The 22,673-nt window shown below is 35.7% G+C and overlaps 1 protein-coding gene across 1 annotated transcript in view; it reads left to right on the top strand.

The window, feature by feature from the left end:
* Window positions 1-22,673, top strand: part of LOC129238212 (protein sidekick-like) — a 79,677-nt gene that overhangs the window by 42,815 nt on the left and 14,189 nt on the right. Inside the window, exon 3 of the mRNA XM_054873254.1 lies at window positions 20,114-20,287. Within this exon, the coding sequence (XP_054729229.1) occupies window positions 20,114-20,287 (174 nt within the window). The remainder of the gene's footprint in view (window positions 1-20,113; window positions 20,288-22,673) is intronic.

Raw genomic sequence — 22,673 nt, 5'->3', positions numbered from 1 at the left:
TATTTTAAAATTGAAAAAAAAAACACATACACACACACGAAAAATCGCACAATTACTGCCATAGTCAATAGAAGCAATTCTTTCGCTGCCTGCATACTTTGCCCATTGCACGCTTCTGTATTGCTTCAGCCAGTGAAATGACTAGCACTTGCTACAATTTTGTAAATGTAATTGAAGTGAAAGGTTAATACCAGCTTCCATTGCTGCTGCAAGAATTTGCTAAAAACCGTTGAAGGCTATAGCGCTCTAAATACGCTAGCTCTGAACTGAACTTTGACTGACTGCAGAAATCCCTGTAGACGTTTATACGCCGCCTATCTTTTCATCTCCAATTTTCATGCTACTGCAGCTTCTATTTTTTCATAAAGCTGCAATTTTCTCTTTTTCCTTCTTTCCATCTTCATTTCGGTCTTATTACGCGTTTTCTTTTTAATTTTTTTTTCTTTTTTTTTCTTTTTTTTTGGTTCGTTCCACACAACCCCTTTTTAAATGTTCTTTGCTCCAAACCACAAAAATTGTATACCACTTGAGTGAAATTCTCAACACGCTATCATGCACACATATGAACTCTCAGGTGCTGTATGAACCAGCAGCCGTGTGTAACTGCAACGCAGAGAAATCCATTCGACTGTTGCTGCAACATGTGCGACTTTTCGATTACAAACTCCCACTAGCAGCAACAGCCTTAGAGTCACAGCTTCCTTCCTTCCAGTCGGTTAGCTTGCTTCACTGCCTACTTGGTTGGCTGCCTTTTTTGCCAACTAAGTTGCTGGGCTCCATGTTGCTCCTGTCTTCCACATGAATTATTTTTATTCAGCTCCTATTCACAGTTTTGCTTTTATATTAATTCTGTAAGAAATCGGTTTAAAATATAAAACGTGCAGCATTCAATGCTTTGGCTCACATACGTGCACGCGTGTGGAGTGTGGAAGTTGTAGGACTCGCACACCTAGTTGGTGTGGCGTAGTTGCTGAGATGTACGTGAAATGGTAGAGTAACCCCGAGAGAAACTAAATGCGCACCTTCAAGTGGTGGCTTCTATGTATGCTTCTGGCTTCGAGGTCTCTTGAGGTAAAGCGGCTGTGGTTACTCGTAGAATTCTTGCGGAATTTGATGGCTATGAAAAAGACGTCAGTTGGGAAAGGTATGATTTTGTACGAGTACTCAACACTGCGCCAAAAGTATTTATCAAGAATGGTAGGGTTAGCGTAGTCTCAAATAATCATTGCGAAAATTCTATTTTTGAAAGAAATGGAAAATTCATTAATTTAACATAGCACAAAAACAAATATTCCCTATGAGATAAACAGATTTTAATAAGAAGTTTGAAAATGGAAATTACCGAAGACTGGGTGCAGTATACGAGGTGTGCCTTTTGAACAACGAGACAGACTATGTAGAATATTTGAGTTGGATGTCATAAGCGCTGGGTGATCCATACAGTGTGTTTTAATCGCATGTTATTTTAACAATGCCAGCCCTTGCTGAATTCTTTTGCCCTTTTGTTGAACTTTAATTTTTCCAGCGGAATGAAAAAGTTTCAACTTCTTCACAGATATTATACACGCATCTGTGTTTCAAGAGTAAATGAATGCTGTTCAAGAAGGATGAACTTTGTTGTGGAAAACAGATGGAGTGGCAGATCTGTATGTGTCTTCAGGGACAACAAAGCTGCGCTCATGGCTTTAGACAACCCTCCAACCACTTCAAGAGTAGTTGAGTCCTGTAAATTCCGGGTGGACTATGGTCATATGCTAATGCTAATATGGATGTCGGGAAGTGTGGGTATCGCAGGTAATGCGATCTCTGATTCTTTCGCTAGGATGGGCTCTGAGACCAACTTCTTTGGCACGGAGCCCATTCTGGCACTCCTTTCTAAAACCATCAAAGCCACGGTTAGCAAAGGGCACAAGCGAGCCCGGCAGGCTGAGAGAGGCTGCAGATGGACAAAGCTGATGTTACCTGTCATGTCCGACCGACTGTCGCAGATCCTCCTGTCATTAGGTAGAAAAGAAAGCTGGTTGGACTGATGACGGCTATCTCAGACAATGCACTCTGCCCAGCATGTTGAGAGGAGGATGAGACAGCTACTTTCTGTGCTCCATCTGCCCGGCCTTCGCTCGAATCAGGTTTGAAGGCTTTGGCACTGATGTGTTAAGAAGCAACCGCCTTGGCTCTTTAGCAGCACAAGATCTACTCAGATTTATTCGGAGATCCGGTAGATAAAAAAAAAAATTAAAAAGGGAACCCGAATGCAGTACAATGGACTTAATTGTGTTTGAGTTCTGTACTTGCTAGTCTGTCCCAAAAAAAAAGGTTTGATTTTGTTGTAGGACGAGTCGTTTCCCTAATAAAAAATTCAATACAAAAAATATCCCTACTTGTGCATTTCGGTTGCTTGCAGATATAAATTTTCAGCGGGGTTCCTAGCGAGCATAGGCAATAGGCCAAGCATTAGCCAAATAACTGAAACTAAAAAAAGTTAGTATTTATTAATCCTAGTACGTGACTGAAGCCACAATTTTTGTATCGATTCAATGTAATCACTTGATTGCAGGAGTAAAATAAAATCGTAGATCCCACCTTCAGTGAGCCCAATTTTGCAACCTTTAGTCGAGAAAGTGACTGAAAAGTTGTCAATGAATGAGTGATTTTAAGTCACGCGAAGGCATTGCTTCACGCCAAACAGCGGGTGATCGCTGATGTTTAGCGCAAGCGTACATACATACTTTTTCTACAGGAGCATCAGACTATTATTTAGAAGACACATCTCCTGAAATATTTTTAAAATTTATATTTAACGCGCCTAAATCCCAGAAATAAACATCTTATGATTTATTCTCAGTTAAAATTTATAACCAACTTCAAAAAGTTCTTTTGTTTCGTAAAATTTATTTATTTTTGCATCCGCGTTTTATTGCCTAACAATAAGTTTTAAAATATTACAATTAATTTGAATTAAAATTTACTCAAATGCTACAGTTGATCCCTTCTCTGATAACTAGGATTTATTGTATGAGAGTACAGAATTAGGAGGAAGAATAAAGTCTATCAAGGCCACAAGAGGTTGCCCGCAAGGGGGAGTACTCTCTCCTCTTCTGTGGACACTAGTAATAGATGAACTTCTCCACAAACTGAACAACCTAGGATTCCACACCCAGGGCTATGCTGATGACCTGGTAGTATATATAGTGGGCTGGCATGAAGAGACCATCTCTAACCGCATGCAACAAGGCCTCAACATAATAAACAAATGGTGCACTGACAAAGGGCTCTCTATCAACCCATCTAAAACTGCGCTAGTGCCGTTCACCAGGAAAAGGAATATCAACATCAAATGTCCTGTCCTGAATGAATCGACTCTACAACTCACCACAGAGGCGAACTACCTTGGTATCAACCTTGACAAAGCGCTTACCTGGAACTCGCATCTTGAGAAAGTTACTGTAAAAGCCACAAGGGCATTCTATGCCTGCACAAGGCTTTTTGGTAAAACATGGGGGCTCAGCCCCAGAATGACCTACTGGACATTCACTACAGTTGTTAAGCCTATAGTCACTTATGCTTCCATAGCATGGTGGCCCAAAGTTAAGCAACGAAAGGCGGCAAGCGATCTTAACAAATTGTACCGCCTCATCTGCATCGGTATAACAGGAGCAATGAAAACATGCCCAACTGACGCTTTGGGCGTGCTCCTAGGTATACCACCGCTTCCCATCTTAATTGAAAAAGAAGCAAGATTGAGTGCCTTAAGACTAAAAGGCAACGCCGATCTTAAAAGTGGAGATATGAGAGGACATCTAAAGATCTTAGAAGACTTTCGACACACTCCTATACTACACAGGGTGGATACAATATCTCCCAAACCCATTCTCTACAGAAACTTCCGAATTATTATTAATGAACGAACAACTTGGAGAACTAATTCTATCAATTTCAAGCCTGGATCTCAATTATGGTTCACTGATGGGTCCAAGCTGGAAGATGGTAGAGCAGGGGCAGGAATCAATGGGCCTAAATTTAAAAAATCGATTCCGATGGGACTCTACCCAACAATATTCCAGGCAGAAATACATGCCATTGAAATATGTGTGAGAGAATGCCTTCGCAGGAAAATGAGAGGTACTCACATCTACATACTCTCTGATAGTCAAGCGGCTCTAAAAGCCCTTCTATCAACAACTATCACCTCTAAATTGGTAAATGATTGCCTAAACCTTCTCAACATGTTAGGAAACCTCAACACAGTAAATCTAGTCTGGATTCCGGGACATGAAGGGCATGAGGGGAATGAAATGGCTGATGACCTCGCAAAACAAGGAGCAAATATGCAACTTACTGGTCCTGAGCCTTTCTGTGGACTCACGAAAAGCCACATTAATGAATTCCTCAGGAAATGGGAAGAAAGGAAATTTGCTGCACACTGGCTAAATTGTGCCGGTCAGCGTCAAGCCAGACAATTTCTTAGTCCCAACAAAGGAATATCAGACAAGCTACTCTCACTAAACAGAGTAGATCTGCGTCTTCTAACAGGATACCTCACAGGTCACTGCAGCCTGAGGTATCATTTAAATAACATTGGTCTATCAGAGACCAATGTCTGCCGCTTTTGCGAAATGGATATAGAAAGCTCAGAACATGTGCTTTGTGAATGTCCTGCGCTGGGCAGACAAAGACTTCACCACCTTGGTGGTATCGTAGTATCTCCATGTAATCTTTGGAACAACAAACCCACAATAGTGCTAAAATTTATAAAAAGCCTTAAACTCTAGGGTTACAAAATAGGTCTTGCACAATAGATCAACTCTGGTCGCAGTGCGTAATGGCCTTCTAATAATAATAATAATTGTATGAAGTAAAGCGCATGACAATGATTTGGGTTAACTTTGTAGTTCTTTAATATTTTTCTCTACAATTTTCCACCTCGGCCTTAGCCATAAGTATTCCAAGATCTGTATGAATATTTTCGTTGCAAGGTTCAAGCTTAGTTTCAATACATTTGCTGAAATATAACTTTTCCAAGTGAGACGTCTGTCCACGTTACTTCATTTCGTTCGGGTATGTAGATGTTATTTAGTTCATTAGCGTCCTTACAGTGCAGCTTTACTTGTTGAAACTTTCGTTCGCTCACTTCTATGCGCCACGTAGCAGGCCAATCTTCGACAAGGTGTTCTAGTAATTTCGGTGATTTTTTAAGGAATTTGTCACGCCCGAGTAAGCCAGTGTCATCCGCAAATATGAATATCACCATTTTTCTGCTTGTTGGAATGTTAGATGTGTAAGTTAAATACAATATTGCACCTAGAACGCTGCCTTGAGAAGCACCAGTCGTAAATTCAAACTTTTCGGAAAAATACTCGCTTATTTTAAAAGCGAATCGACTATTTGATAAATAGGGCACTCAAATTTATAGAACTGTATTGAAATATTGTTTTTTTTTAATTTGAAATAAATGCCCTTCAGTCCACACTTTATGAAATGCTTAATCTACATGAAGAAATATTGCAGAAAAGTAATCCTTGAGCTCAAATGTCTTTCTTATTTCATTAGTTGTACAATGGACTTCTCCTATTGCGCCATGTTGTAGCAGTTCATCAATCCCTGCCAGTTCGGTGTAGTCATCGACCGTCATTGTCTATTTCAGCTAACGGTAGGCCCAGGAAAAATGTTGTTTCGACGGGTTGGGTCCAGAGGGAGAGGGATGCTAGTCTAGTGGCTCTAAAACTAAAACTACTACAATACCCAGAAATTGAGCCAAAGTTACACGAGTCTCACGAAATAGCTAAAGCTTTTCGACTGCTATAGGTGGGGGTTGGACTCCAAGGATAGCATTGATGTGACGGTAATATGTTACGGTGATAGAGAAGAGGAGTCATCTCGTAAGCATATTGTAGTCATCTTATAACCTAGGAAGTTAGTTTATTAGGCTGTAGGGAGAGCCTCACACACGGGTATTTTACAGGCTTGAATATCATGACTTTACCATCCTTGGGAAATATCCGAGATTTATGATGACATTAAATAACTCGGAGAAAAGTATTCAAGCAGCCTTTGGTAACTCTATTAGCATTCTTAGAGTGTCATAATCATATACTGGCAGTTTTATTGGGTTTAATAACTTTGCAATATGAATAAAAAGGTTACTGTTACAAATGTTTGGTAACATTTTTCGTTTTTCCCCCATTATCTATCACAAAATTTCTCTAAGACTTTAGAAATTTTTTTTATTTTGTTCCACTGGGTTATAGGCGAATAGCCCAAATCAATAATAAAGCGTAAATAAATCCAAGTAAATCCTGTTCAAAGCAAAAACGAAATAAACACCAGAAAATAGTACAACCCATTTTTTGGTGCCATTTGTGCGTTATAATAATTAAGTACAAGTAAGTAAATCATCCGATTTTGGTTTTGGAATAACTAATATATTTTACTAAATTAAAAAGAAAAATGATTTTAATATTTATAAAGGGTTTTCCAATAAGAGGTGTTATTCCCGTAAAAGATCAATGGTTTCGTTGCTTGTGTGGCACGTAGCGCCGTCTTGTTGAAAATAAACGTTGTCCAGATCAACACCATCCAATTCCGGCCATAAAAAATCGTTAATCATCTCTCGATAGCGCAATCCATTCACCGTAACTGTTGGCTTTAGCTTCATTTTTGAAAAAATAAAGGCCAATGACTCCGCCGGATTTATTTGCTTTGTTGACGAAGCCACCGAGGTGGAAATAGGCCTCATCACTCAAGATGATTTTTTGATGGAATTCCGGATCATTTTCATGCATTTCAACGACCCAATCAGCAAAGACATGACGTTGTTGATGATCGGCCGGCTTGAGTTCTTGTATTAACTGGACTTTATAAGCCTTAAGACCCAAATCTTTATGCAAAATACGGTGCAATGACGTTTGTGGAATGCCTAATTCCAAAGAACGACGAGGAATGGACAAACCTGGGTTTTCTTCAACATTTTCGACTATATTAGCAATATTTTCGACTGTTCTTGAGCGACTTGCACGGGTTTTATGGTAATCTTCACATCACTAACTTGTCCCAACGCCTCGAATTATTTCAAAAAATTTCTGTATTGCGGCCCGACAAGGTGCTTCACGATGACCCAAAAATGTTCGAGTTTTACGAACCGTGTCTGCCAAATTTTCACCATTTTTATAGTGAATTTTAATAATTTCAGTGCGTTGTCTAAGCGTGTATCGTTCCATTTTTGTTAATGGCGAAGTTTCTACTTGTCAAATATCAAAAAATGACAGCTTCAAAAGTGACATCTACCGAAATAGCGGGCTATTCAAAATAACACCTGTTATTGGAAAACCCTTTACAATTCATTGCTTGTCTGCTTGTATACTGTAGCTGTCTAGTTCACAAGGGCCAAATATAGTTGACGTTCGACGTCATCTGCGAAAATTCTAAATCTTTCGATAGAGTGATTAATTTGTGCCACCTTGTATATATGATTTAGTTTTATGGCGTATAAGCCTTTGTCAAATATTTAGCTATTTCTCCATTTTTGGATGTTGCCGCGAAAAATAAGGGCTCTTCAAAATGGGATAATTGGCACTTATGACAACATTTTTCATCACTTAAATGCGCACCGAGAACACATCAAACTCATTTTCTATTAGGCATTTATGCATATCGATGCTTTAGTTATTTCCATTAGGGCCACCTCAACGGCCTTGTCAAAGATATACCCTACCTGCTGCAGCAGCTGCAAGGCGCAACTGAAAGCAATCGTGTGCGCATCACATGCATGCAATCACTGTCATCCCTATTACAACCATAGTTTTTGCTGTTGCATTTGGCACGTATCAAGTATCACTTAAGGGGTAACACCACTGTAGAAATTTCAAAAAATTGATTTTTTTTTATAAGCTTAAAAAATTCTTTGAACCTTTTAAAATACAGAACAAAAAGTTTTATACGTTACCGAAGTTTATTTCATAAATATTTTAAGCTTTTAACCAAGCGTTAGTGACTGCTACCTAACGAGTTCTCCAAATTTCCAAACTTTAAACGCGTTTTTCTCAAAACACCTTTTCTGAAATTGGCACGCAGCATAACTCAAACAATTTTAAATATTTTTAATCAGGTTTTTCACTACGTCTGTATAATAACCTTCTTAAGAGAAGAGCGTAGGGGATTTTCGATAGATTAATTTAAACGATTGTTATAATTATTAAAGTGCCGTTTTTTTAGTCCAAAATAGAGTTTTTTCCTTCAAATGCTTGCTAATTCCACAAAAATAAATATTTTTTAAATCCCCTACGTGTTTCTCTAGCTATTCTTATCTAGATTAAGAAAAAACAAATTTCCTTGTTCCAGATTAAAATTTGCACCCTCTGTGCTGCGTGCCGCGGAGCTCCTTCAAGAGAAACCATATTACAAAAGTGTCTCCAATACCTCCATTTTGTAAAATTTTTCGATCAAACTTTGTAGTTTTGTATTTTAGTATATAACTAATAACTTCCCAAATCAGAGTGATTGTTTTCCCTTTCTTTCTATACAAAAAAATTCTTTAAAAATCGTGTTTATTTTACGCGTGTAGAGTGGTGTTACCCCTTAAAGCATTTGCCAGTAACTCATTGAAAATCGCCGCCAACTTTCCCATACAAATATAATGTAATGCTGCTAACTAAATAGGCCGTAGCGTTTAGCAGCAGCAAGCCACCAGTGCTCATAACACAACCATAGAACGATAGCAGCATCAACAGAATACTTACAACTGCCTTATCCTTAATCGTAACTGCTACAGAAATGGCTGCATTAAGCTGAAATTGAGGCGATATTCGAACTTTTTAGGTTACCTATGGATTAATGCGGTCGTAGGTAGCATAGGATGTGGCACATGGCAGAGCGGCAGGTGGACGACGGAAATGGAGTAGACGTAGCTACATAAGCGCCCGATGACGGTGGACTCTTAAGAAACCCATTCAAAATTTCATGCGCCTGCAATGAAAAGAAATAGAAAATAGTAAAAAATATTTACATATATAATGAAGAAGTAAAACGATAAGTGGGAAAGCTAAAGAAACGCTTAAGCACAAAAGTTGTGAAATTTGCCAGGAAGATTGCACACAGCAACAACGACGAGGCCAGAACAAGTCAGGTATTGAGCAGCAACAGGAACGGCAATAGCAGTAGCTAAGGAAGCAATGGCGTAGTAGCAGCTTAGCAAACCTTATATTTTATTCATGTCTTCATTAGGCAACTACAATGTACGATCAAATAGAGAATAAAAAAAAAAAACCCAACGCAATTCGCCCGCGCCCCAAATAACTCTACTATTCCCACATCCATGAATCCACCTACTACCCACACACTCGCACAACACACACCCCTCTCATCTGGTTGATTTTGAGTTGCAAATGGGCACACTTGTCGTCTCCGCCACCGTTGCATTTTGTCGCTAGTCGAGTCTTTTATGCACGAAGCCGGAAAATGTAGTGCGAAAAAATATATCTAGCAATTTGTGTTTAAACTGAATGCATTGAAAATGCAAAAAAGGAAGTTGGTGGTGCGATGCAGGAGAAAGTGGGAAATGAAGATAGACAAGGAGCTGACAAAGTGATTGTGATGCTTTAAAAGTAAAATAGAGTAGCGTTTACTAAAAAGTGAACAGCACACACACACACACACACACACACATATATGCACATAACTAAACAAATACTAAAATTGTGTATAAATACTACATTTAGTATACGAATATTTAATGGTTTCGACAGGAGACCACAAGGAGGCGCCTCTCTGCTCATTCGATGAGTGGTAAAAGAAAAATGGGTTTGTGGCGGTCAGATGTGAAATGACGGCAGCTGTGTCTTTTCATAATGGTTGCTGCCACGAAATACAGCTATTGCTGTCATATGTATGTATGTATGTATGTATGTAGATATGGATGCACATAAATGGCAACTGTGCTCATCTGGTGCATGTGTTTGTGCTCACGGAATAAAGTAAGCTCCCATTTATTTCGCTTTTTACCTGTTCTCGTAATTACCCATTAAATTGTATTGTTCATTTCATTTTATGTTGGGCTATTTTGTGGTCACACTACTTATATATACGAATACTTTTACTATACCTACATATGTATGTATGTATGTGTTTTACATCGCCAAAAAATTTATGCCTTTTTTATAATTCATTGTATTTTCCCCCCATACATTCGGTACTTGTAGAAGTTATGTGCGTGTGTCCACTAAATAGTTACGAGTACTTAATAGTTGCCTTTAATGTCACGTTCACTAGTGGACAGATAATATGAGTTCAGTAGTACATATAATAGTAAAATAACATAAGTGTTGCGAAAAAGAAGAAGCTCCTGCATCGACCCGCGCAGTTGCCTTAGCTCACCTAACCTATTTCACCACGCAAAAATTCAATTCATTGCGATTTGAATCTGAATTCTATTTGAACTAAGTAGTTTTTCGCGTTTGTAAAATAAGCTAAGGATATTAAGAAAAAACGTATGAAATATGCTGCAATCGTCGGGGTGGAAATTTTACCACACAAAAAATTCATTAGTTTTATGTTGATACAAATTGATTTCGCTCAAGTTTTTTGTGCTGGAACTCTCTGGCCATAATAATGCCGGCAGTAAGCGGCCTCTAGTATTTCAGCGCTGAAATCTCATTTTTAGATCAGGTGCTATTCAGCAAGCAGTTTCTAATCTCAAAAAATAGTCTATATTTTATCAGCGACCCTTTGAAAATGTGAAGGAAAATATATCGCCTTGATCAAAAAGTTCCCGGAATATATTCAGAAATTTGAAAATGAAAGTTTAGTTCTTAAAAGTGATGTTATCGCCTTGAAGGTACTCACCATCAACTGCAACGCACTTATACCAGCATTTGGGCCCAGCTTTCGAAACATTTCTGGAACTCTATTTTCGGTATATCCATCGAAGCCGTCTTTAATTTGTCTATTACTCCCTTTTGGGCTGTTAGAACCCATTCCCCGTAGTGATTTTTTGACTCGATCCAACAGAAAAAAAACCCAGCGAGCCATATCAGTTGAATTCGATGGCTGGTATTCGTTTCGTTCTTGGTCAAAAATTCGCGCATAAAGATGGCACTGTGTTACGGTGCGTTTTCAACACCCACGAGTTGTTTTCCCACAAATCCTTTCTTTTTTGCCGAGTTGCTTCACGTAAATGTCTCATAACGGTCAAATAATAGTCCTTATTAACCGAGTCGGACTCAGCCTTGAGAATTATGTCTTTATTAACGCGGTTCCTTTTTTGCATGAAATTCAGGTTCTTTGGGACTAACTTTGCAGCAACACGGGACAAACCCAAAGCATTAACTAAAATGTACTGAATTAATTCATAAGCAATGTTCAGCTCCTCTGCCAGCTCTCTGATGGTTAATTTGCGGTTATTGAACAACTGTTCTTTCACTTTATTGATTGGTGCTTGATCAATGTGGTAATTGCATTTTATTTGGCATAACAGGAAAGCGAAATAGAAGTGAGGTAATCTTTTCTTTGATATAATTTTTGATGAATATGAATAAACAGACATTTGTTTATCTTTTGGAAATCCCTATAGGAAAATTCTGACTGCTTTATGAAGTACGGAATACCCATATTTCCTAAAAGAAATATGCTCAGCGTTTTTTTTTTTTTGTTTTTTTTTTATATTTCCAAATTCATTGTGCTGGGACTTTAATCAAGAATTGAAACCGCACAATAACTACACTGGGAAATTTAGATTTAAATTCAAACTGCGAGTTAGTTAAATATTTATACACAGAAAGACGGCGCTGGCGGTGTGGTGCATTTTCTCCATATAACGAATCCTTAAATTTTTGTATGTGGAAGAAAACACCCAACACCAAAATTGTTAAGGATCAAGGCATTTTTTGAGCCACTACAAACTTGCACATTATTGTACCAATATTTAATGGACCATATAACTGAATACATAATATTTTCCAAAAAATTCTAATAAAAAATTTTGAAATTCTGTTGAAAAGTTTTAATTTTTTTTTTTGAAATTTGCACAATGTTTGAAACTTGGATTCAAATAACACAGGCCTGCAAAATCTCGCTTTTTTACAGCTTTTAAAACGGCTATGGGTGTTTCCTGAAGGCTTTTTTATGCTGAAAACGAATATGACCTTGAAAATGCTCCAGCACGTCAGGATTTTTGGCAATTTGAGGTTAAATTGTTAAAAAATGCAGATTTTGGCCATTTTTAAAACTTTTTTTTGAGCAAGGTAAAGTTTTTTTTTAATTCTCCACAACGGCATCGCAAAGTGCTACTCCTTAGCTTTAAGGTCCTTTTTTAAAAATATTTTTACGATTAATATAAAAAAAGTTATTCTATTTCTTTCTAACTCTCTAACGCCCTTGTAAAGGGCGAATTCAAAATAGTATAACTTTTTTTATATTAATCGAAAAAATATTTTTAAAAATGGATTTTAAAGCTGAAGACTAGTTTTTTGCGATGTCGTTGTGGAAAATTAAAAAAAAAACTTTACCTTGCTCAAAAAAAAAATTAAAAAAATGGCCAAAATCTGCATTTTTTGACTATTTAACCTCAAATTGCCAAAAATCCTGACGTGCTGGAGCATTTTCAAGGTCATATTCGTTTTCAGCATAAAACAACCTTTAAGAAACACCCATAGCCGTTTTAGAAACTGTACCTCCCAGGACTGTGAAATAAATCCGATACATTTTGGTACATAAACTTTATTTTTACTTAATTGTAAAATGAGAAAAATGATGGGTGATATAACTTTTGAATAATTTTTTTCGTAATCAGGACACCAAATTACAAAGTAATTAGTTAAAATTATCGAAAAAGTTTTTTGGTTGTTGGCCTGTGTAATTTTTGTAACAGAATGGACGTTAACTTCATAAAAAAATTATTAAAATTGAATCAGGAACCAGAAGTTGTCAATAAATGTCTGTGCTATGATTTTTTAATGCGATGTATTAATTTTCAACAAATGCTGGGTTCTGAAAAACCCACTTCGATTCTCGATTAAAATCTTGGCTTTAGATTACTCAGGTCGATAAAAATTACTTTACTTTCAGAACCAAGAACTGGTCTGAAATTTGACGAAGGTTCTTAATTTGTTAAATCCGAATCTGATTACAGAAGAGCACTTCTGCTGTATTTCGGTGTTTACTTAATTACAGTTCATTGAATTCTTACGAGCATCACTAATACTGTAAAGTGTCAACAGGCAATGCCTCAGCGACCAATAAAATGTTTATTCTAATCTAAATGGATTGTTCTTTGAAATACTTTTACGACACTAAACAAATATGACTCATGATTTGATATAACTTCAATTATGACTAAAAATAGGATTTTTTGCGTTTTTAAGCCAGAATAATTATGATATATCAAAAACCTGACGTGCGAACGCAATTTTGCGGGAGTACGTCAAAAACTTTTGGAAAAATGTAGTATGGTTCTTGTTTGAAAATTTATCTTTACCTTTAAAATAAAAAAATATTTACCAGGCGAAATAAATCTTCGATTAATTACCTAACAATAATTATATAACATATCTATGAGCTTGTGCGAACAAATTTTTATTATTCTTTATGTTTTTTTATTATTTTTCTTTTATTAATATATTTTATTGTTTTATTATTTTTTTATTGTTCTTTTATATTTTTAATTTTTTTAAGAGCTTAAATAAAATAAAATTGTTAGATAATCAAAGAAAAAAAATACGCAGCGAAGGCTTTCAGCAAAAAATTTAGAGCAATCGATTCAGTCGATGATGGGAAAGGAAAAAAAAACACGCATTAAAAGCACTTTACTCTTATTTCGAAACATACGCTCAAGGTCATAATAATGAATACCATATATTTTTAACAGTTTCGCCACCTTTTTTATATTTTTTTAATTTTCAGTAACTCTTTATAAAAACAAAAATTCATTTTTAGCAAAATTTAAAAAAAATCGTGATACAAATTCCCAGCTTTTTAATCAAAATGTTTAGAAAAATGTATGAAAAAAGTATGCAGTTTTATAGCTCATCGAATTTTAGTATAATAAAGTGCAAGTTTGAAGTGGCTAATGTTTTCGCCTGGCCGTATTGAACAACTTCCCTATATACCTTTTTTATAGAGAATTCGCGCACACGTTTTTGTAGGTAGTATTTGCCTAACTCCGTATAGTCCTTTAAAATACTTAAGATACTATGGCAACTTGACCAAGTTTGAACTCTCGTTTATCCAAGGTGGCGCAAAATTAATCACCCTATCGGAAGATTTATACTTTTTGCTAATGACGCTGTACGTCTATTATATTTGACACTTGTGAACTAAAACAACTGCAATTAACAAACAGAATAAAGACTTCCATAACTAAAAATAATTTTGTTTTATTTGGTAAAAGAGTTGAGTGATTAATTTTGTGCCACCTGGGATATATAGAGATTTTATAATATTAGTTATCTTTAAATAAAAAATATATTCTTACGTATTTTACTGTATTCTTTATTTTAATAACATTGATTAAAGTAAAAAGATTTCCATCACTTCGAATAATTTTAGCAAAGTTATTCAAAACCAAAATAGGTTCATTAGTTTTACGCCACCTTGTACTTGCATAATATTTAGTTCACTCTAGAGCAAGCAAAAAATTAAATGCTATTTTGTTTCGACCTCAGTCAAATAAATTTAAAGAAGCAATTTAAAAGGCCATAAATTTAGATGGAAAAATTACTTTTATTCAATTCAAAGTAAAAACTGTGTCTGTGCCCAATCGATGATCTCGGTCAAATAAAACCTATCGTTTTGAGAGCTTACGACTTTCTCAATTTGAAAACTTTTCTCGGCAGAAAACACAATGTTCGGAAATTTACCGCTTTCGGCCAAGCGAAGGAACTCTTTCATTCTCTCTAGTCTGACTTGTTGCTGCTTTGGTGTGAGAGCATGCGCCTTTTGGATCTTCTAAGGCTTGACTTTGAGATATTCTTTCGGTATGCGGTGGATGCCATGGTCAGATATTTTCAGTTCTTGCGCCATTTGAGCTTATTTCAAATGCCAGGAAAATTAAATGATTTTACAAATATTTCGTTTCACTTCATTTTCTAAATTTGTACTGTTACATCAAGCCTTTTGTTTTCATATGGCCATCGTTTAAAAATGTGTTTCACTAGTTTACGCTTTCCCTGCAGGGTACTTGTGTGTGCATGCCTAGAAACGGCATGTGGCAAATGCAGTAAGAATTGATTGCCCAGGGCCGCACTAAAGCCAGCAAGGATAGTAGTTTCAATTGCAAACATACACTCACTTATTTGACACAAATTTGTATTTAAACATGTTTGGCATGTTTTGACATTTACAAGAAATATTTTTACAGTGAAATTGAAATTTAGATTTTTTTTTTTTTTCAATTTTAGCAGTTGGGAAAAGATGTTCTACTAGCTCTTGGTAATTTTACTTTAGCTCTCAGTATATACGATTATATTCCTATATACATACATACATATGTACACATGTATATGCATATTATTAAAATAGCTAACATACACCAACTTAAAATACTCTTTTAATACACTTTTATTGTGTAATCGTCTCGAATTATTCAATGGTTGTCTCAGACGACGGAAGTCCCAAACAAATAGTGATAGTCCTTAAACCGACTACATTCTACATATCTGGTAACACATATGTACATATGTATGTACGTATGTGCACATGCAAATGTTTGCAACACTCCGAAGTGTAGGTGTAGGTATAGGTGTTAATGTAGACAGTTGGTAATATCCGTTCTCTCCAGAGCAATTTCGCTTGTCCCTTTTCTTTCTCGTATTGTATTTCCCTGTATTCGTTCAGTTTTATTATTTTCAATTGATTGATCGGCATTTAAACTAGCATTGTGTATACTTGCACATACATATGTACCGTATGTGTTTGAATAAATCGTTTTATAAATAAATTTTTAGCAGACGACAATAAATTCCACTGAGCTTTCATTATTTGACATACTCTTACATGAGAAGGCACTCATACTGAATTTTCTACATAGAAATTCAAAACTGGCAATAGTTGTTTGGATATCAAACACTGCATATGAATACGAATATATATTTATTTATTGCACACTGGTGCCTACAATACTAAATTTTAAAATTGAATAACAATAGGATGGAAAATTTGCTTGCATATGTGGGAATTGTAGCTTACTTGATTCTGTCAACGTTGCATTTTATTCCTAATAAATATTTTTATGGAACTGATGGGTTCATGAGGATTATGTATATATGTGTATGGATATGTGAGTAAATTCGTTGCAAATAAATTTTTTATTAAGTAACAAATGCGTTAAGTGGCGCATATCACCTCTTTCCTTTTATAGTCGCTTATCTGCTGGTTTGGCTTACAATGTTTTCCAAAATATCTAGTATTGCTATAAATAACAAAAAAATATCATAGTTTTCGCAAATAAATTCAACCAAAATAAATTCAGTATGAAACCAGCAGAAATTAGAAAAATGCAAAACTATTTTATTTGGTTTTTCCATACAGATGGGCCGAAGCGGAACAAAAATACAAATACGAAGTTATTTTTATTTTTTAAAGTGCATGTAAACCATAATGTGTGGACACTTTGCGACCTCACCGGAATGCGCAAATCCGAAAAGTCGAATTTTCATAGAGTTCACTTCATAGATTTGGCTAAATTTCAGCCTGGATTGTGGTGATTTTAAAAACATCAGAAGATCTCGACCTAGGTTAGGTTAGGTAGTGATGGTTGCCCAAAGAGTGGGCCCACTTGGGCGATAGAAGATTGGTTCATCCTTTGTGATACCATTGCAAAGAGGGAAAAAGAGGTGAAGGAAAAAAGGACGAAAGGGATGGGGGAGGTTGAGTGTTTGTGGACTACGAACGGTGACTAGTCTGCGATTGTGTTAACCTTTTTATGCTGCTGATGAAGTTCATCAGATTTTTGTTTTCAAGACCTGCTATATCAGCAGGCGCAGAAAAGAAGTGAGAAACAAGATGTTTGGATCTTAGTCCCGCGAGAGCTGGTCAGCTGAGGAGCAGGTAGTGAGATGATTCCACCTCATCCTCCATACAGCTGACGCAAAAAGGACTCGAAGTAATTCCGAGTCTCACGGCATGTATACCCCGCGGACCGTGCCCTGTGAGGATGCCCACGAAATTTGAGAGATGAGATTTTGTCATCCTCAGAATATGCCTCGAACGCCTCCTATCTAAACGTGGCCAGAAGGGCTTCGTGACCTTACACGTTCGTGTACTTGCCCAGCGCTCGCTGAGTTGGTGCAAAGCCCATCCTTCCAGAAGTAGAGCGCAGGTTGTCAAGGGGATCCCGATCCTCTCCTTTCGCGGACACACTACCTCACAGGCCAGCTCGTCGGCTTCGCAGTTTCCAATGATGTCACTGTGACCAGGTACCCAAATTATCTTTATATCGAAGATTTCTGATGCAATCGAGAGAGAGAGAGAGAGACCGGGCATTCCCTGACCAGTTCCGAATGCACCATAATAGAGCCTAGGGCCTTAATTGCCGCTTGGCTATCTCGACCTAAGATTTTAAAAACCCTAAACACATCTCAATTGAAAGAATTTAAATGTAGTAGCTTTACCAGCTAATTTTAGCAATTTTTTGGCAGATTCTTGAATGCCAATTACTTCGAACTGATTTGTGCAAATCTTTATAAACTTCTGGCGTTTTATCTTTCTAAAATTTCCGTTAATATTTTTGTATCTCCTCATCACACGTTACAACTCCTATCCTTAGTTGATATCTCCATGTAGAGATTTTTCTTGTGAAACGATTTTTTTATTTTATTCTTGAGAAACTCTCTTAGGAAAAATACTAATGAACTTCAGCACAGCATGTGAAACGTTTTTTTGGTGTAAAATAGCTGGTTTTGATAAAAGCAAGTAAATATATATATTTGATATGGTATGAGATATAAAGATGGGAGAGAATCAACGTAAGTCAAATTGAAGATTTTTGAATGTCAAAATGTTTCTAATGCTGTATTAGCTACTTTCAAAATATTTTTGAAAAACACGATTATCTCAAAATCCTTCGTCCTTTCACACCCTCTTCCGCTCACAAAACTCGGCTAGTAAAATTTAACCACACGAAAAGTGACTGGTTCCAGACTGACCCTAATTAGTCCCAATTGGTTTTCTGGGTTGTGAGATCTCCTAACCTGGTTTTTTGAGTGTGCTGAGAGTGGCTTCTTCATTGCTCTAAATGGCATCTTCATACGTTCATTGGAGAACGCCTTTTTGGTCGACAGAAAAAAAAAAAAAATACGGTTAATGAAGTTGCCATACCAGTATAGGTACAGGGATAGTCCTTTCCTTTCGCTTATAAAAGGAAATAGCTAAAATAAAGCAGATTGGAAACTTGTTCTTTCCAACGGTCTAAGCAATGCGGCTCTGAATATGAAACTCAGCGGTCATACGTCTTGAAATAGTCCATTCGGACCACTGACATGCGGAACAGCATACATAGAAAAAATTTATTGAATTATTGTACAAATTTAAAAATTTTTTTTATTAATTTGCAAACCTTAAATTGTAGTCAAGATAAATATAAAATACTTTTAAATGCATAAATAAAGAAATAAGCGTAAGAGGGAATGTGGAAAGAATATTGCGAATTCCTCCAGCTGTAGTCTTTAAATTGAAGAAAGTCAACCAACATTATTTTAGGCATGTCAGAGAATTTTTTTGTACTAAGTCAGAGATTTCCAAGACTGTTACGTAGTACTGAAATCAATCACGAACTAGCACAGAGAACTCAAGCTAATGATTTTAGTTAACATTTGATAGTAGCTTTGCATATTGTGAACAGAGCTAACTGTATTTGTAAGTACAAAGTATTGGTGACAACAGATAGCTAACAGAGCTTACTGTATTTATATGTAGAGAGTCAGTTCTATGTAAAGAGCCTTTACTGATAACATACGGTTAACAGAGTTATAGTATTTTTATGTACAGAGTATTGGTGACAACAGATGGCTAACAGAGCTGTCTATATTTTTCTGTAAAGAGTGTTTACTAATAACAGATGGCTGTATTTTTATGTAAAAAGTGTTTCCTGACAATAGATGATTAACAGAACTATCTGTATTTTTATGTAAGGAGAGTCCTCTGCATGCGTCATGTTTTTTTAAGCTTTTTTCTACATATCTCGAAAATATAGTTCATTTATTTCTATTTCGTTGAAATTTTGTACTACACAGAATTTTATTAGTCATGACCTTTTTGTCTCAGTGATTTCGGATCTGACGGCGCTCGAAAATCTCTTGAGACAGCAAAGTTAACTCACATATTTCCGTTCTAGCATCGTGGTTACGAGCTGTGATATAAAAACAATTACATGAGAGATTGGACATTTAAATGCGATGTTTACCCGGAGCGTAAACTGCAGTTGAGGGTTGATGGAAATACATTTCAAATTACTTATATAACATCAAAAAGATAATCAACCTTATCGCTTGAACATATGAGTCCCTTAAATTACAATTTAGTACAAAAATACCCAAATTTATTATTATTTAAATAACAGTCAAAATTAATTATTGTATTCCAAATTCACAAAATTGTATTAAGTTTTTCAAAGCTAAGTAATGACTATAATTTGTTTATATGTAAGTAATACTTTAAATGTCCATTTGTATAAATTGCAATTTGTTGTAAGTCCCGAGTACCGGCTGAATATTCTAGATTAAAAATAAGGATAACAACAGCTAAGCTTTTGCTATAGAATTAAGTTTCTATGCATGACCCAACATTTATACACAGCTAAACAAATAAGTTGTCCTTCTCACAGCTTCCAGTGACAGTATAACTTTATTTTTAGCTCAACCCCAATGCACGGCTTTACATTATCTGGAGAAAACCTAATTTCCATTCAAATACCACATAAACCCAATACACAACAGCCTACGTATTGTGCCAAGTAATTAGACACTTTAGTTTCCTGTCCTTTTCAGTTTTCATCTCTTCTCCGGCCTCTCTTTATTCACAGCACCCAGAATGAGCGCATTGCTGTTCTATTTTAATTCAAATGCTCATTCAATTTCTACTCTATTATTACTTTTTAATAAGAATAGTTCTTTATCTATTTCATTTGCAGGATATCCCCAGCCCACATATAGGTGGTTAAAGGATGGCATACCGATTGGCGATTTCTCTTCCAGCCAATATTATCGACTGCAAAAAACTCGTCGTGAGGATGCCGGCAGCTATCAGTGCATAGCAAAAAACGATGCTGGCTCGATATTTAGTGAAAAAATTGACGTCGAAGTTTGTAAAGAAAGTTTATTATTTATTTGTTTGTTATATTTATTTATTTGTCGCTCCAAGCTAGGCATCCAGCTTGGCGAACGATTAATAAATAAATATATTTAACATAAATAAATATACTTTCTTTACATGGAGATCCTGCCAGCTTGAGCATTAATTTTGCTAAGCTATAAAATGCAAGTTTCTTGCACAAACAAGATCCTGCCAGCTTGAGCATTAATTTTGCTAAGCTATAAAATGCAAGTTTCTTGCACAAACAAAGCGCAAAATATTGCATGAGTGCTGACGATATCTGCACCAAAAATTGCAATATATTTGCAAGTGCCCCAAAAAGCACAAAATATTAAAGTCCTGACGTGATCAGCCGAAACGATCCGTCAGCTGCGGAAGCAAGAACTTACATAGTTAAAACCAGTACAACAACAAAAAATTGATGAACAACCGAGGTCAAGGGCCGCAACCAATCTCCTTGGAGGAATACAGGAGATGGAACGGGCTCATCAAACAACCAAAAGAGGTCAAGATCCCAAAGGTGAGCAAGCCAAAAAGAAGAGGAGGCTACACCACGAGAATAAAGAGGGAAATCAGCATACTCATCAGGGAGGTAAACCAGCAGCCACCACCATCCTGGGAAAAAGCCAGCGCAATCTGGGAGCGCATAACCAAACTGGAATTCCTGCTCCAGCAGAGAAAAGAATTTAAGTAAAAACTGTGCATGATTGAATGCAGACAGTTAGAGTCTGTAAGCGTTAACCGCTCGAGACAAAAATAATTTTCTTTTTCTTAAAGTTAAACAACTTTGGCTTCTGTTTGCCTTATAAAAAAAAAAAAAAAAAAAAAAATTTTTTGACTGTAAAAATTACTCAGAAGGTCATTTTATGAATATGTTGAATATGTTAAAGGTCATTTTATGAATATGTTACATATAATATACTTTCTAATATGCTTACTCAATAAATGAATTAACTTGAAAAACAAAAAAAATTTTAAATCCAATGTAAAAAAAAAAAAATTTATACATACATTATATACATATATACATTATACATTATTACATTGCATAAATTATTTGATTTACGGTATAAGGTCCCCAATAGATAATCTTTCAGAAATGGGAAAAACTTTATCAAAAGTTGATAAACCCAATGACAATGTAGTAAACGAAGTAGTCGTTAACACTGGCTTAAATTTAGTAGAAATTTGCTTAATTATAATCACAGTCGTAACCTTATTGATATTAGCATTAAAATTATATGCTATGCATAATAAAAAACTAAAGAAAAAGTATATGAGTAGATCTAATGAGTTAGACAAAATATGAACAAATGGTCCGAAATTCATAAAACTTTACTGATAGAAAAGGAAAATTTCAAAAAATCGTTTAAATGTATAAATAAAAATATACAAATAAAACAGGAAACAGTTAAAAAACATTTAGAAAATTTAGTATTAGCATTAGAATCAATTAGAAATTTAACTTATATAAATTTCGAGCGACTCACAAAGGATCATCAAAAAGAAGCTCTTGACATATTTTGGCAACTACGAGATCAATTAGTAAAAGTTTTACCCAAATACAACATCCAACAGGAAGTATCTCATTCAATTAATAAGAAAATCAATAAATATTATTGAAAACCCACCAGCTAATCTATTAACAAAGCTTGAAGCAGTTTCCTCAGAAACAGATTGTCCAATTACTAATTCAGAAATAGAGTCAGAAGAAGAAGGCGAAATGACACAAACAGTTGTGGAGTTTCTCAGCACGGCTGCAAAGCTAGTGACTGAATTCGATGGTAAACCAGAAAATCTACGGTCATTCTTAGATTCCTTAGAATTAGTTGAAGTGATCAAGGGTGAGCACGAAACTGTTGCTGTTTCACTCATAAAAACAAAATTAAAAGGGAATGCCAGAAATCTCATAGACACAGAAACAACAATCTCTGAAATAATCACAAGAAAGAAAATAATCGTTTCACAAGCTGGATGACTAGCTTGGAACGAATAATAAATAAATATATTTAACATAAATAAATATACTTTCTTTACAAGTTGCTTGTAAGTATACAATACATATTTCTGAGTGTGCTAGAAAACATTTTAATATAACATAAAAACGCAAAACAAAAGAAAAAAACATTCTGTGTGACAAAAGAAAATCACTTCAAATAATGGATTCAATAAAAAATACAATTTAGTTAAGGAAGAAGATTTTCTATACGAATAGGCAAGAGAGTAGAAATAAAATATTTTCATTAAGACTCTCGTGCTATTCCACGGGCATAGATAACTTTTTATGTTGGAGTTAATGACGTGGTTTCTTTGATTAGTTATTAAGTTTCATAAGTACAAGCGAATTTTATTCCATAGTAATAGGATGAAATATCCAA

Source organism: Anastrepha obliqua, chromosome 2 (genome assembly GCF_027943255.1).
Source record: "Anastrepha obliqua isolate idAnaObli1 chromosome 2, idAnaObli1_1.0, whole genome shotgun sequence".
NCBI lineage: Eukaryota > Metazoa > Arthropoda > Insecta > Diptera > Tephritidae > Anastrepha > Anastrepha obliqua.
The sequence above is the reverse complement of the archived record's forward strand: the minus strand, read 5'-3'. Positions and strand labels throughout refer to the sequence as shown.